The sequence below is a fragment of the Rhopalosiphum maidis genome, chromosome 4 (genome assembly GCF_003676215.2).
Source record: "Rhopalosiphum maidis isolate BTI-1 chromosome 4, ASM367621v3, whole genome shotgun sequence".
Classification (NCBI taxonomy): Eukaryota; Metazoa; Arthropoda; class Insecta; order Hemiptera; family Aphididae; genus Rhopalosiphum; species Rhopalosiphum maidis.
In genome coordinates, this window is record NC_040880.1 from 35,054,432 (window position 1) to 35,069,257 (window position 14,826).

At 27.2% G+C, this 14,826-nt stretch overlaps 1 protein-coding gene across 2 annotated transcripts in view; it reads left to right on the forward strand.

Moving 5' to 3' along the window:
• LOC113558760 (opsin, ultraviolet-sensitive-like) overlaps positions 1 to 14,532 on the forward strand; it is a 38,066-nt gene extending 23,534 nt beyond the window's left edge. The window contains exons 1-4 of one of the 2 annotated variants that reach the window (XM_026964298.1): positions 9,747 to 9,777; positions 9,846 to 10,532; positions 10,833 to 10,963; positions 11,586 to 14,532. In XM_026964298.1, the coding sequence (XP_026820099.1) occupies positions 10,327 to 10,532; positions 10,833 to 10,963; positions 11,586 to 12,589 (1,341 nt within the window). In that variant the 5' untranslated portion in view covers positions 9,747 to 9,777; positions 9,846 to 10,326 and the 3' untranslated portion in view covers positions 12,590 to 14,532. Of the gene's footprint in view, positions 1 to 9,726; positions 10,533 to 10,832; positions 10,964 to 11,585 lie in introns of those variants that run through there. The other variant, XM_026964290.1, reaches the window with a different exon arrangement.
• The last annotated feature ends 294 nt before the right edge of the window (positions 14,533 to 14,826 follow it).

The following is a 14,826-nucleotide window of genomic DNA, read 5'->3' on the forward strand; positions in this document are numbered from 1 at the left end:
TTAACTCTAAAAACGCATCTTTTACTTCTACATGACTTAAAATATTATAAACCAATTTACATCTGGCGCCTCTTTCTTGTGTCATCAAACTTTTGCTATGTATTTTGAATTTAATTTTTGATATTTATCTGGACGAGTATCAAATAGTGTGTTCAATCGCTTGATAAAAATTATTAAATGGATGGCACCGTTAGAAAAAAGAAATAAATTATGCGTCCTCGTCGTATTTTACCATTTTGTTCAATGACAAAATTCTATTGGCTCACTTATATAGTAAGAAACCGTATCAGAGTATAGGTATTTATAATAATCAGAAGCCATACGTGAGTTTACCTTCCGGGGCCCCGCGAAAGTTAGATAACGCTGTTTCTGTATTATCTGTAAAATATCTAAATTTGTCTTCAATATCGGCCCACCTATATAATATCAACTTAATAATTGCGAGTTCATTTTTATTTTATACGACGGAGTCTTTAAAGTGCGTGCGATGTATTCCTTTAATGATATCGTTGAACCCTAGAAATGGTTAACAATACGCACTTGCCTACGGAAGAGATTTTATTTTACATAACATGTGGCACGTTTCGAGCATATTAAACTGCATATATTATACCCTTCATTGCTGCATAATGTATGTCAAAAACACAGTCGCGCGTATTATATACATATAGGTTCCTATTATTCATGCGAAACTGGGCGATATTTCACATTAGTACATTTATAATAGGTACGTCTTTGTATTATATAGTGTTTTCCATGTTATGTTCTATATGACAATGAATATATTTTACTATTCATATGATATGTTGTATACCTTTATATTTAAAATTGTATTGTGTCATTCGAAATAAATGTAAATTAATGCTTGCGATGATATACCTACGTTTAAATGGCAAATCTTTGTTTTTCATACACACGGTAGCCATACAACATCATTATATTCGTAAAACTAAACAGAATGAATCAAATCTATGTACGAATATATTAGTCTGTAGCCAGTTTACGCAAAATATGACCTAAACCATGAGAAAAAAAACATCCCATACACGCAAATATATTATACTAAAATTAAAATAAAGTCGATTATATTAAAATTATTGTGGAAAGACATTATTAGTTGGGCTTTTACAGTAATATTATATAATAAGTATCTTAAAATTAAACTTGAAATTTGAAGTACACAATTTTTAAATAGTTCAATCTGGACTTTTTTCCTGTGCATGTGTTTGATATGCTCTAATATTTGAGATGGCTTTGGAGCTACAATTTGTCGTTTTTCGTCCATTTTATTGTAGCATTTATTTAACTTCTGCTTGGTGTTATATAATTATAAATTCATTATTGAAGTGAAGTTGTATGATTTTAGTTCACTGGTATTCCTATTCTCGTATAAAGGTGGTTTTTGTCAAAGGTACGGCAGATATCTGCTGTCATTTTAATATAGTTATCTTAAATGATGATTATCAACTGTCATCATGATTTGCTACTGTAAAATACGATGCTAATAGACTAAATTTTATCTGAGCTCGATGGCTATTGTGATTAAGTGTGCGTGAATGGTAGGATTTAGATATTTAATTCGAAAAAGAAAATAAACAATGACAAAGATATTTGTTTAAACAAATATTTAAACAAAGATATTTATCTGTGTTTCAATATTTGCTACATTTATCAGAGTTTGCTACTTACAAATTACATAATATACTGTTGCTGTAGGTTGTGCACACTGATTTTATGATTATGGCAACATAGGTTAGATACTAACCCAAATAAAACCTTTTATAACAAATTGACTCCAGGGCTGTTTTAATAGTTACATATTAATAGAGCTCAGTAAAATTCAAAATATAATACAATGAACCCACGTTTTAATACTAACCAAATCCCGTCAAATATGAAAAAAACATCTTAAATCCATTTTTATAAGATTAAGGCTGTCTGTAACAAAAGATTGTTCACATTCGGTTAAATATGTTTTTTATGATAATTTTGAAAATTGATTAATATGTGCATTATGTGTAATGCGGTCATATAAATGATAAGGATGATATCACGTGAAGGGACCACGAATTATACTTATACCAATGTCAATATATTTTACTTTTTTCAAGCGTGGACTCAATAATTAGTGTACCATGTTTTCCCAATCACAAACTTAATTAGTATATTTTTTGTTTTGTTAATACTGGTACTCGATTAGTATTTTGTGTATTATTTTTTCTCATTCAGTTATATGATTCAATCGTAATATACAGTGGCCGCAGTGGTGTAATTCTAACTTACGACTCCAATAATATGTCTGCAATGTCAACGATTTATTCTCAAACGATTTGTTATTTTATTGTAATTTAAAAATATTAACCAATAATATAAAACACTATTAAAAATTATTTTAATTATTATATTTTATACCCAATGTAATGTTAAAAATATCAAGATTAATTTTATGTTATTTATAGTAATTTACATATATTTTTTTTATATATATAAATCTTAATAAAAATGTATGCTCACTCTTCATCTTGAAATGTATTATCCCTTAAAAGTTATTCTTTTAAAAATTTAAAAATTCCAAAAATATATAAGTACAATTTTTTTTTCCAATGGACGTTTGTAGTTAAATGGTAATTTTAATAAAGCTAAATGTTTAATGTACATTCAAAATCTACAATCCAGCAAATTACCCAGTAATTTTTTTAATTATTAGACATTGATAAATAAATTTGAAATGTATTTTAAACAAGGCACTGGTAAACATATATCAAATTGAATAATTAGGTATTAAAATGTGCGTTTGATATCAACTATGAAGATTTACAATTTCCAGAATAAAATTTTCGACATACCTTTCATATATTTCAACAGAGAAATTAATTTTATATTTATGTTTGTTTTTTCGTAATAATATTATATTTGATATTATTAATCTTGATAGGTATTTTGCATTTAGTAATAAACTAAATAAATTAATTAAAAATTCCAATTAAATATTTATATGAATAATTTAAATATTAAATGAAAAATGGAAAATGGAAAAAATATAAAAATTAACAGTAATATTATATTTTAATCAACATTACAAATTAAAGAACTTTATGGAACTATTACATTTCTTTTGATATTAATATTAATATGATATTTTACATCGTCATAAATAATATATTATGTATTTAAGCATATTTTAGGCATTAATTATTTAAAACGGTTTGATGAAAACCTCTGAAAATAACTTAAGTTAAAAATTACTTATTCTACAGTGATGTCAACCACTGTGACTATATGTATAATTGTGGACGGTACATCAAACATCAAACATCAAACAAACTGAAATAATTCTATTTTATGAAGATATTATATATTTTACGCCATTGATAATATTGATAGTATTTATTTTATTTAATATCAATAAAAAATGTCCATCAGTATAATATAGGTACAATAGTATCGGTTATATGAACATACTGTAGTAAGTAGATAGGTAGCAAGTACTATAGAAAGAAATTCATATATCTAAACGAAGCTATAGGGTCCGTCATAATTTGTGTTTATTTTGAAAATGATAAGTTGAGTTCCTGGTTACTAGTAGGCAAGCTGGGCCCCGGTTATAAACCTTGGTCTAAAATATTAACACATTCTAATTTAACAATATTATTAGTATTTCATCATTTGTTCCCTTAAGTGTTTTTCTTTACCGAGCATAATTTTATTTTTTAGTATGGTACTTCGTAATTTAATATGTGTCTCAGATTGTACTTGTAATAGTTCATTCACAAAACAGAATCATTCAAAAGTATATAAATATAAAATATTAAAGTTTTAAATTTTTAAATGTTTATCATTTTAAATTTTTACCCAAAACATAATATTTAAGTATACGTACAAAAAAATTATTCAATTATTTATACCATAATATATTATTTATTTAAAACATGAAAAACATTAAAAACCACATATATTTTAATTTATATATTTTTTTCTGGGACTCAACTCACCTACCTACTACCTTTTTATCTTTTTACTAGATCCCATTCACCAATCCCAATCTAAACCTAGTCTATCTTCGTCGTAATGGGTATCTCACTCTCGTTCGAAATCATATAAAATAAAAATATATACTCTCGTTATCAATTAAATTGATGATACTACAAAACTAATCAACTGACACATTTTAACCATATTCTAATATTTTCGTAATACAAATCTACTATATCAGTTCCATTGGAACTGTTCCAGATTTATATTATACATCACGCTCGTTATAAAAAATTTTTTTTTATACTATTACTATATTATATTTTAAAATTGTTATTATGGATAAATATATTGACCAATAAGACGATAAAAAATGTTTGCTGATTCTAATATTGGAATTTACTTTTTAAGAATATTAAAAACAACAACCATTATTGATACATTAACTATTTAAAAATCCATTTTAAAATTTCAATACATTATTATGAAATAATAATAATAGATCACACACCAATTATCTTTAAAATAACTAAAAAATAATTATAAGAACCAAAAATTCATAATATATTGAATTCATGTATATTATACACTCTTATCGGCTTTTGGCTATAGCTTATCGTGCCTATCTTGTCTATAAGTACCTTTTACACAACTATAACATCAATATATACAATATTAAAATTTAATTATACTGTATAGATACCAATAATGTTAACATATATAAATAAGAACATATGCATGTCATTAAAATATTATTCTCAGTTTGGTTTTTATTTCAAGCAGTTCCTTCAATATTCTACTGTAGATGTATTGAAAAATTGAATAAAAAATGCAAAAATATTATTGAACTCATCATTTATATATTTGTTATTTACTGAAGTGAACCTAACCTACTCACATACTAAACAATAGGCACTCGCAATAATGTGGTTGGGTCATTAGTAACCGATATTTTCCTCTTGAAATCTCAGATCTCGACATTTCTACTATATAGCTTTACGTATTTAAATGTATAAAGTTCTATATACGAGGAAAAATGGGGACAGATATTTTATCATGATAATAATAACAAGATATACGCACTTGGTATTTGAGTATTCCGATTTAAAAAACGCATGACCTGAATTACAAAATTATCAAATACTCAATGTTAAAAAAAAATATAGTGATCAGATATAAATATTCTTTTATAAATATAAATGTATCTAAATTCAGATATGTGTGCGTGGTTATCATTAATTTACACGGTTTATAAATTAATTAGAGTGGTGCTTACTACTTGTGACCAAAAATCGATTATTTGGGTGCTCTTCATCAATATGCGTATATATCCATCTTCTTGCATCTTGCATATAGTGCCTGCTAACTATGTGCTACAGTTATACTCGAATACTGAAATATAGAAAAATGTAAATTAATATAATTTGACTAAATAACTATCTAGTCATAACATACAATTTTATTTTTATTCCCATTATATTTGGTATATACTATATAATATATTAAGCACTTAAAATTTCATATTTCTACAAAATACAACAAATAAAATTGATATGAAGCAATGAATGTATTCCTGGGCACCTAATACTAATACTTAACAATTTAAAATGATCACTGAATACAAATAAACTGAATTCAACAACATGAAATCAATAAATTCAATATCACCAAGTATTCAATATTCATGCTAAATAATTAAAATAATATATTTCTATGAACAATACTGCAAATACATATTCAATTTTAAACATTTTTTAAGTATACTCTATATACTTTTTGTGCATTTTAATCATTTTATAAATGCATTATTTTACATCTTGATGAAATTTTTTTAGTTATTTTAGATTCTTAAATTTTCAGCCACATAGACTATAGGTATTAGTTTTTTATTAAATATTTGGATAATAAATTGGTGGATTTATTAATTTATCACGAAATTGTATCAATTATACTGAGAAAAAGCAAAATGCAATTGCTACTCTATTTGTAATAGTGCTAAAAAAAGTAATTTATTTTAATCTATAAAACCATAATCTATTATATAGAACAAATATTTGTGCTGCATCTCAGCAGTTTTATCTGTAAAAATAGCAAATAACAAATATACTGAAAAAAAATATAATGTATAAGTACAACATAACGTATCTACCAACTAATGCAACTACTTATAATATATTTTAGGATATTCTATATTATGATTTTTTAACATGGTATTTAGAATTTAGATATTTCAAATTTTCAATATATGATATACTTAACGAAAATCGAGTTAATAGTATGTTATCTACCTGTATTACCAAGTTTAGTATGTAATTAATCAATATAAAACCTATACGTAATAACAATAGTTATGTCTTTTATGTATGGAGAGTGAATAATATGGATTATGGAATACGTGTGCTTGCTTATTTTTATAATGTTGTATTTTATAATTACTGTTTTTATTTACAGATAATCATAATAAATTCTACATTACTTACATGTATAAATTCTGTAAACTGATACAAAACGAAACTACGAAATAATTATTGTATTAAAATCTAATATATATTTGTTATTTTTATTTTACTATGATTGAATTCTAACCGTTAAATAATATATTATACAAGTAAAAGAAATAATAAATATTAGGTACCTATATAATTTTTTGAACATAACGTACTTTTCTTCCCTAATTTTTAAGTGAGGCACCACCTCTCATTTTCCTCACCACCAAAACCGCCACTGTTATCCTAAGAACGTCTAACAAATCTACCTACAGTATACACATAAACTATAATAACTACGTATCTAACATATTTGACTAGCCTAAATAATATATATACTATACGTCGGATGAATTCTAAAAAATATCGTAAAATTATTCTTCAACATGCTGTCGATTAACATATTCATTAATGTGAAATATTGACAAAATACAAACACATAAGAGAACTCGGAACATTGCGTGTTCCTATATCCACCATTCACACTGGATAATAATAAAAGAATATCAATTAGTTATGCATAAAATATAAAAACATAAATATGTGTGTGTACTTGTATGTGTCGGAAAATTGTTGTTTACAAAGTGAGACAAGTGCACTTTACCATCACCTACTATCAAATTACATGTTTTTTTTTATTTTAATTACGAGTAGATGCAAAATTGTTTACCGAACAATGTGATGGAACTTTGCGTTTAAAATTAATTTCCATAATAATCTCATTTGTAGAATTAGGATAAAACATGTAAATTGAGTCTTTGTGTTTTGGTGGCAGAGAATTGTTTTTCAATTAATTACTATCTTTATCAAATTTATAATGTACATTATATAATATATATATGAAAATAGTCGCATCGTATTATTATGCTTCCAATAATATTGTAAAAATAAGATGTTAGACGACGATTTATTTTCACCGATATAAGAACAATAAGTCAACTCTTTAAAACAGAACTTAATGAATGTAAATATTTAATAGGTAGTTTATAATTTCTTTTAATAATAACTATTGTAAAAACAAATTTAAATGTATTAGAAGATTAAAATAATATGTCCTTAGAGATAATTTGTTTCAAATGTACCTAATATAACATCATATTATTTAAAAAAATTGGCATACTTAGGATTACTTAGATTAAACTTTAAAAAAAAATGTTATATTTATTAATATTATTGATTTTATTATACAATAGTACTACATACCTACGTCATAAGCATGCAAATAAACTTTAAAAAGTTTTGTTTAGACATTACATATGTATGTGTGCAACTACATAATAGGTAATAATAATATAGACAAATAAATTAATATATACGCAATAATAAGTGACATTGCTTATATAACTAAAATATGTAGATAATAGATAATGAAAACCTACTTATACGTTACTAAATCAATTTAGCAAGCAAAGTAAATATGTACTGAGTGGGTGTAATTATTGATATATTTCATTCTTGCTTTCGCTGAATTGATTTTCAGTAAGTCTTTTTCCCGCAAAGTGTAATACTATGTATACTTCTATATATTTATAATATTATTATAGAATAAAACTGTTTGAAAAAAATAAACACAATAGTCACATTTCATGATTTATTATTGATGCCCAATAAATAAACATGATTATACTAAACTTTTTGCTTGTATTCCTTCGGAATCCGATTATCGGTGCAGCTTCGCTGTATATTACATTATTTTAAAGTTTACTATGTAACGTAAATTATAGTTAATAAAAATATATTATAAGAATGGTACTGAATAGTAACGAATAGTATTGTCCCATAACGAATATCTAGTTCCACAATGTGGATGGGTATATTATTGACTTTCGTTGTGAGCAATTTTTTTTAGCTCTAAGAAAGTATAGTAAAAATTTTAAAATTATGATTTATGCTTATGCGTATAATGCATAAATAATTATTAATTGAGATATAACACTATTGACATCTATTAAATCAATACTTAACACGAAAAAATTATTCACAAAAAAATAAATATTGTTTAAAAAATACCTTATTTTAAGATAAATAAAGTTCTCGATTCCTAGATTTCTTATAATAGTCATTAACCATGTTGCAAAAATACTCGATAAATCCACAATTTACATATAATTATGTATGATTTCATTTATCTAATCTCTACTTTGTTCATTATGTTTCCTGTAGAATTTTATTTTTTTTTTTTTGATTTATACAAATAATACAATTAATGAAAACTGAAAGAATCATTCCAATTCCATGCAATATTGGGCGTTTAGTTTAGTATTCCTGTTCGTGATGACTATGATTGCGATAGAATATGAAATATTTTGTGTTTAATTATTTGCTGTCCTTGGTGCTTGATGATATATGTTGCACGAATAATTCAAGTGTAATATAACTATTTTATGCACCTTTAATATATAATGACTTTAAAATATTTATGTCATGTAAACATACTTTTACAAAATACTCAAAGTTTGCATCAAATTCAAAGTATTCATATATATAGGATTTCAGTATTGCTCACCACATTTCACATTACATGGTCACGTAGAGGTAGAAAAGTAATTTGGGATGTGTCCCTTTCAGATATAGTATAAAACACCGATGAAAGTCGGTTGTATATGTTTAGTTTATCTCAACCGTATAATCATCATAATATAATATATGTATACAATAGTAAAGAAAGTTTTGATCAATTAAAGTAAACTTTCTATAAAAAGCTGATTTGTTTTGATATATTTTTTTTTTTACGTAATCATTTATAATCTAATCTAGCTGCACTCGATATTATGTGTAATAAGTAATAACACTATAACATAATAAGTTATATAAAAACTGTCGTTTTTACTTTTTCTATGCAATCGTCGTCACATTAAGGCGATCTACATATAAGGGCATATATAATATGTTATAATTATTCAAATTTTAAAACGGTAATTTTAGTATAAATAAATATAACAATCAAAACTATGAATTTTTGTTTAATATATGATTTTTCAATTATATTTTTATTTTAAAATTAAAATGAATCACTTAATCAAAATTGGTTTTATTTTTTGCATTTCTACTTTGTTTACAGCGTAATATTATTAGTTATAATTGTTCATATATTTAATTTACGATTAAAAATATTTAAGTACAATTACAAGTACATATTTAAGTAAAAATGTTAGGAATTATTTTATTAGTATGATACGAAAAATATTTAATATAACGTAGGTACATATAATTCGAATTTTTGTTATTCAATTTATTTACTTATTTTATGTTATTTATTTATTTTCAGTAAGTATGTATACATAAATGTGAAGATACAAGGTTACAAATTCAAATCATGGTATTATATCTACGCATTTTCATATGCATAAGTTTTTTTGTCTTTAATACGTTTACCTTTTGTAAAAGTATTATTAAAACTGAAACTAGTTTCCTGACAACCGTCCAATTGCCTGCAAATGTCAATACTGTCAATACCAAAGTTCCATCTGTAGTGTGGCCACAAATCCAAGTTTCAAACCCAACACGCGATTGGAACTTCAAATCAGAACTTAATAATAGTTTAACATTCCATGATTCAACGGCAGTAAAAAATGTTTCAAAACGATTGGCGATCATTTCGAACAGAAACTTAACCACGACAAATCGAAACAACTCTAACCTTATCAAGACAAACCATACGACCACCATAAAACCAAAATCGCCAAAATCTGGTAATGCTACAACCAAGCCGTCACTCAATATCACGAAACCTACGAAATTCGGACAGAAAAACAATTTGAAATACAGTAACGTTACGATTTGGCCAAAGCCCGACAAACGGCTGAGCAACACTGTGCAAAAAACGGCCAATGTCAACACCTCGAATCACACAGACGAAATCGAAGTCATGTCGGACTTCAAAACTAAATATCCAATCAACAAATGGAAAGAACACGGGTTCTACACGGACGATTACATGAATTTAATCAATATTCATTGGTTCAAATTCGAGCCACCCAACGCTACGTCACACTACATTCTCGGTTTACTGTACACCGTTATCATGGTACTCGGTTGTTTCGGAAACTCACTAGTGATTTTCATGTACATCAAGTAAGTTATAAGCTACACTATATAATACATACACAGTATATTTGTCCTACATATAAAATATATAGTATCAAAAAGTATCCAAATATGCATGCAAACAAACTTTGCACTATTATAACGAGCAGGCACGTATACAAAAAAAATGTCAGTGGGGGGATTTACAAAATTTAACAATACAAATTGTGCAGCAACATAATAAAACAATTTTTTTCTCATTACTCGAAAATATTTCGGGGGAGGGTTTGAACCCCAACTCCCCCCCTGTGTACGTGCTTGATAACACGATACAATCGATTTTTTCAGATGTAAGTCGTTGCAAACGCCGGCCAACGTGTTAATAATGAATTTGGCGGTCAGCGATTTCATTATGCTAGCAAAAACACCGGTATTCATCTACAACAGCTATTACCAGGGTCCTACGCTAGGAAAATTAGGTAAGACTGTGTGAAAATAAAATATATACAGTATAAACTGTGTATAATGGCATTCGTAAGTCATTAAAAGCAATATTTTAAAAATGAAACGATAATATTATTTATATATGAATATAATATTATTTGTTGTATTTTAATTACTAAGTAAGATTAAAAGTATTTGAATTATAATTATTACATGATAAAAAATATGCTGTCTCATAAATACTTTTTTTATAAAAAAAATCATAAGTACTGTAATTTTTTTTCTATCTTTTTGAAATGTACTTTTGAACTTACGTTATTTATAGGCAAATAAATTAAAAATATGTTATGTTCGCACATTAACTATGGTCGAGTACTTGAAGTTCACTAACAGAAAAATAAATTGTGAAACAACGATAAATATAATCCAGTCAATATAGATAAAATATTTTTACAAGATAACCAAAAATAACTCATAACATCTGCGTAGTCATCATTTAGATGTCATAATAATCTATGAAAATATAAGTTTTGCCAAGACCTTCAATTTAATATTATTAAACCTGATTTGTTTCAATAGCTAGTTTATACTGTATTTATAACGACACAATGTTAATATTTGATATCTAACTTACATTTTTGAATGTTTCCTTTGTAGGCTGTCAGATCTATGGATTTTTTGGTGGTTTGACGGGAACTGTGTCCATCATGACGTTAGCCGCTATATCGTTAGACCGGTATTATGTCATAGTGCACCCTCTTAACGCGGCCGTTAAAACTACCAAACAGCGGGCAAGGGTGTGGATAGGCCTGATATGGATGTACGGGTTTTTGTTTTCAATCATACCGGTAATGGATCTGGGGTACAATCGATACGTACCTGAAGGATACCTAACTAGTTGCAGTTTTGACTATCTGACGGACGACAACCAAGAAAAAGGATTCATCCTGGTGTTCTTTACGGCGGCGTGGTGCATACCGTTCACCACGATATCGTACTGTTACGTTAAAATACTGAGGGCGGTTTGGGTGACTAGTGAAATGACTGCTAGCCGGTATGGTCAAGAGGAGGAAAAGAGAAAGACGGAGATAAGACTGGGATACGTGGTAGTGGGGGTTATCTTGCTGTGGTTCGTATCGTGGACACCGTACGCTATGGTAGCCCTATTGGGCGTATTCGATCAGAAAGAATACATCACTCCGCTAAGTTCGATGATCCCGGCGTTGTTCTGCAAAGCGGCCAGCTGCATGGACCCTTGGATATACGCCATCACACACCCGAGGTTCAAAAACGAATTGACAAAACTAATGTCGAAGAAGAAGACCAGGAAATTGGAGCGGGATTACGGCATGAAGAAGAGCTGGGGTCAGTCACATTCCAACAAGAGTGGCGCGGGTCTCAGGAACTTTTCGAGCTCGGAAGACGAGTGCGTTGAAGAAGTGATCGTCGTAATCGATCCGGACGACAAGAAGATGATACGACAAGGATCCACTTCCAGTCACAAGACCGAAGAGACCAAAGCGCTGGAAACGAAATTCCCGCCCACCAGGCAGGAGAGTCTGAAGTACATGCCGCCCAGTTGGTACAAGCTGCCGCGGACTACGTCTAAAAGCAGCATTATGCTAGACGCCAAACTTACGGGAGACAATAACAATAAGTAATAACGTTCTTGTCAAGCTTGCCAACGAGCACACGTTGAATTTGAAGATTTTAAATGATAAATGCTGTGATTAAAATGCTAGTCTATATATTATTATTATTATATTATGTATAAACATATTATATAATCTGATCTCACACTTGTGTTTAAGAAAAATTTACAAACATGTAATTTGAAAACGCATACATTTTTTGTTATAATCGTAAATATTTTAGGTGCTTATTTGTACGCATTTCTGGTATGAAATTATAAAATATTGACGTGCACTCTATCACCGCATGACGGTTTATTATTCGGTATAATATTATAAACCATGATTTTTATCTTACATTAATAAGAGTTTATTAAACACGCGATCAAGCGCACTCGATATAAAATTTTGTAAGTTCGAATATTATTTGTTTGCATGCGTTTTATATTTGAAAAATAATAATACATATGATATTTAAGCTTATTATTATGACAAAGCTACCGTAAAATCATAATTTTATAACTATTACCTATTGGCTATTGCTATTATTAAGTTTGCACGCATCGTTTTTATTATACTATCATCCATAATGTAATTTTTTAGATAAATGCCGAACAGTTTTATTACGATAACATAAATCTTCCTTTACACAATTGTACTATAAAGACAAAAGCAGACAATCACTAATAACCGCACTCACATAATGAGTACACGCTTTAATGATACTATATACGATATACTTATTTGACTTTTGAAACCCATATATTATGCTTTAGGCCTATGTGTGTTTTAAAATAATTTTTAGGTCAAATAATTATTCCAGGATTAAAAACCAACATAATCCAAACTACTTGAGGATTTAAAAAAATATATATTCTTTTTAATGGAAAGACATCAATATATAGGTAAACCTTTATTTTACCAGATAAAAATACCTTACACCATTAGATTAATAAAATGATAAGTATAATTTATTATAGTTAGTTTAATGACGGTTAACCAAGGCGTCATTCTTTTGTGAAACATGTGATACAAATAAATGCATATCCGGGTCGTGACTCACCTTAATTATACGTTTATCATTTTTTTTATACCAACAATCCTTTTTTAATTCAAATTCGTTTCAAAATAAAGAAACAATTTTTATTAATTTTTTTTTTTTAATTCCTGCGTTCACACCTGATATTGATATCTATGAACAATGTTGAACTTTATGTAGATGAATTAATCTTTAATTGTTTGTTACTAGTATTTTTACTTCCGGTAAACACGATAAAAGTACACCTAAATGGTGCACTATCGTTTTAAAATTTAAATGTGTTTAATTATAAAATAATGATAATAATGGGGTGGTTAAGTGAATTACGAACTAATAAGATACAATACCTACATTGAGATTATAAATGTACTTATTTTAGGTATACTTTCTGTTGCGCATCGAATTAATGCAGATGCATTACTCTCGTAATATTAGGTAAATTGTAGACAGGGTCATTAAATTATTTTTTAAGCATATCTTAATTCGTTTTCTAGTGAACAATTATTTTTTTATTCTATATTTATAAATGTTTAAATGTATAACATAAATTCACGTCAATATAATAGTACAATAGTACAATACAAAGTTTTCTCATTCCTGAAAAATCTAAAAAACGTTATATGCCCCGTTGATAAATTATGCGACCTGAAGGTCGCATATTACTTGATACTATATTTGTACTCCAGTAAATTCCATTAGTGGGTGTACAGATATTTTCGTGCATTTTTTGAATAACACTGAATATGCCAGATAAATTCAAACATGAAACAGACATAATACATTTCTATCTATGTATAAACTATATATGTTTAATTACGAGTATATATAATATGACTTATAGGGATATATTTTATTATGATAAGTACTTATGCAACAGTCTAATAGAATCCAACTATTTGTTATTTATATATATATATATATATATACATTTAACACGTACTGTAAATTATGGATTTTTTTTACTGTCTTATAACTGTAATTCCAACTTTCATATATTTCTGAAACAAATACTTGGATTACATGATATTATTAGATTGATTTTAAGGATATATTTTACGTTTTAAAGGTAGAGAGACATATTATACATAATAAAGAAATAATTTTAACAGACAACTAAAAAGTTCATAAAAAAATAATATGTTAAGCTAGGCTAGGTACGTAAAGCAATATAATTTAAACGCTTGTATTATAGCGTCTAAAATATATAATAATATGTAATACAATTAAA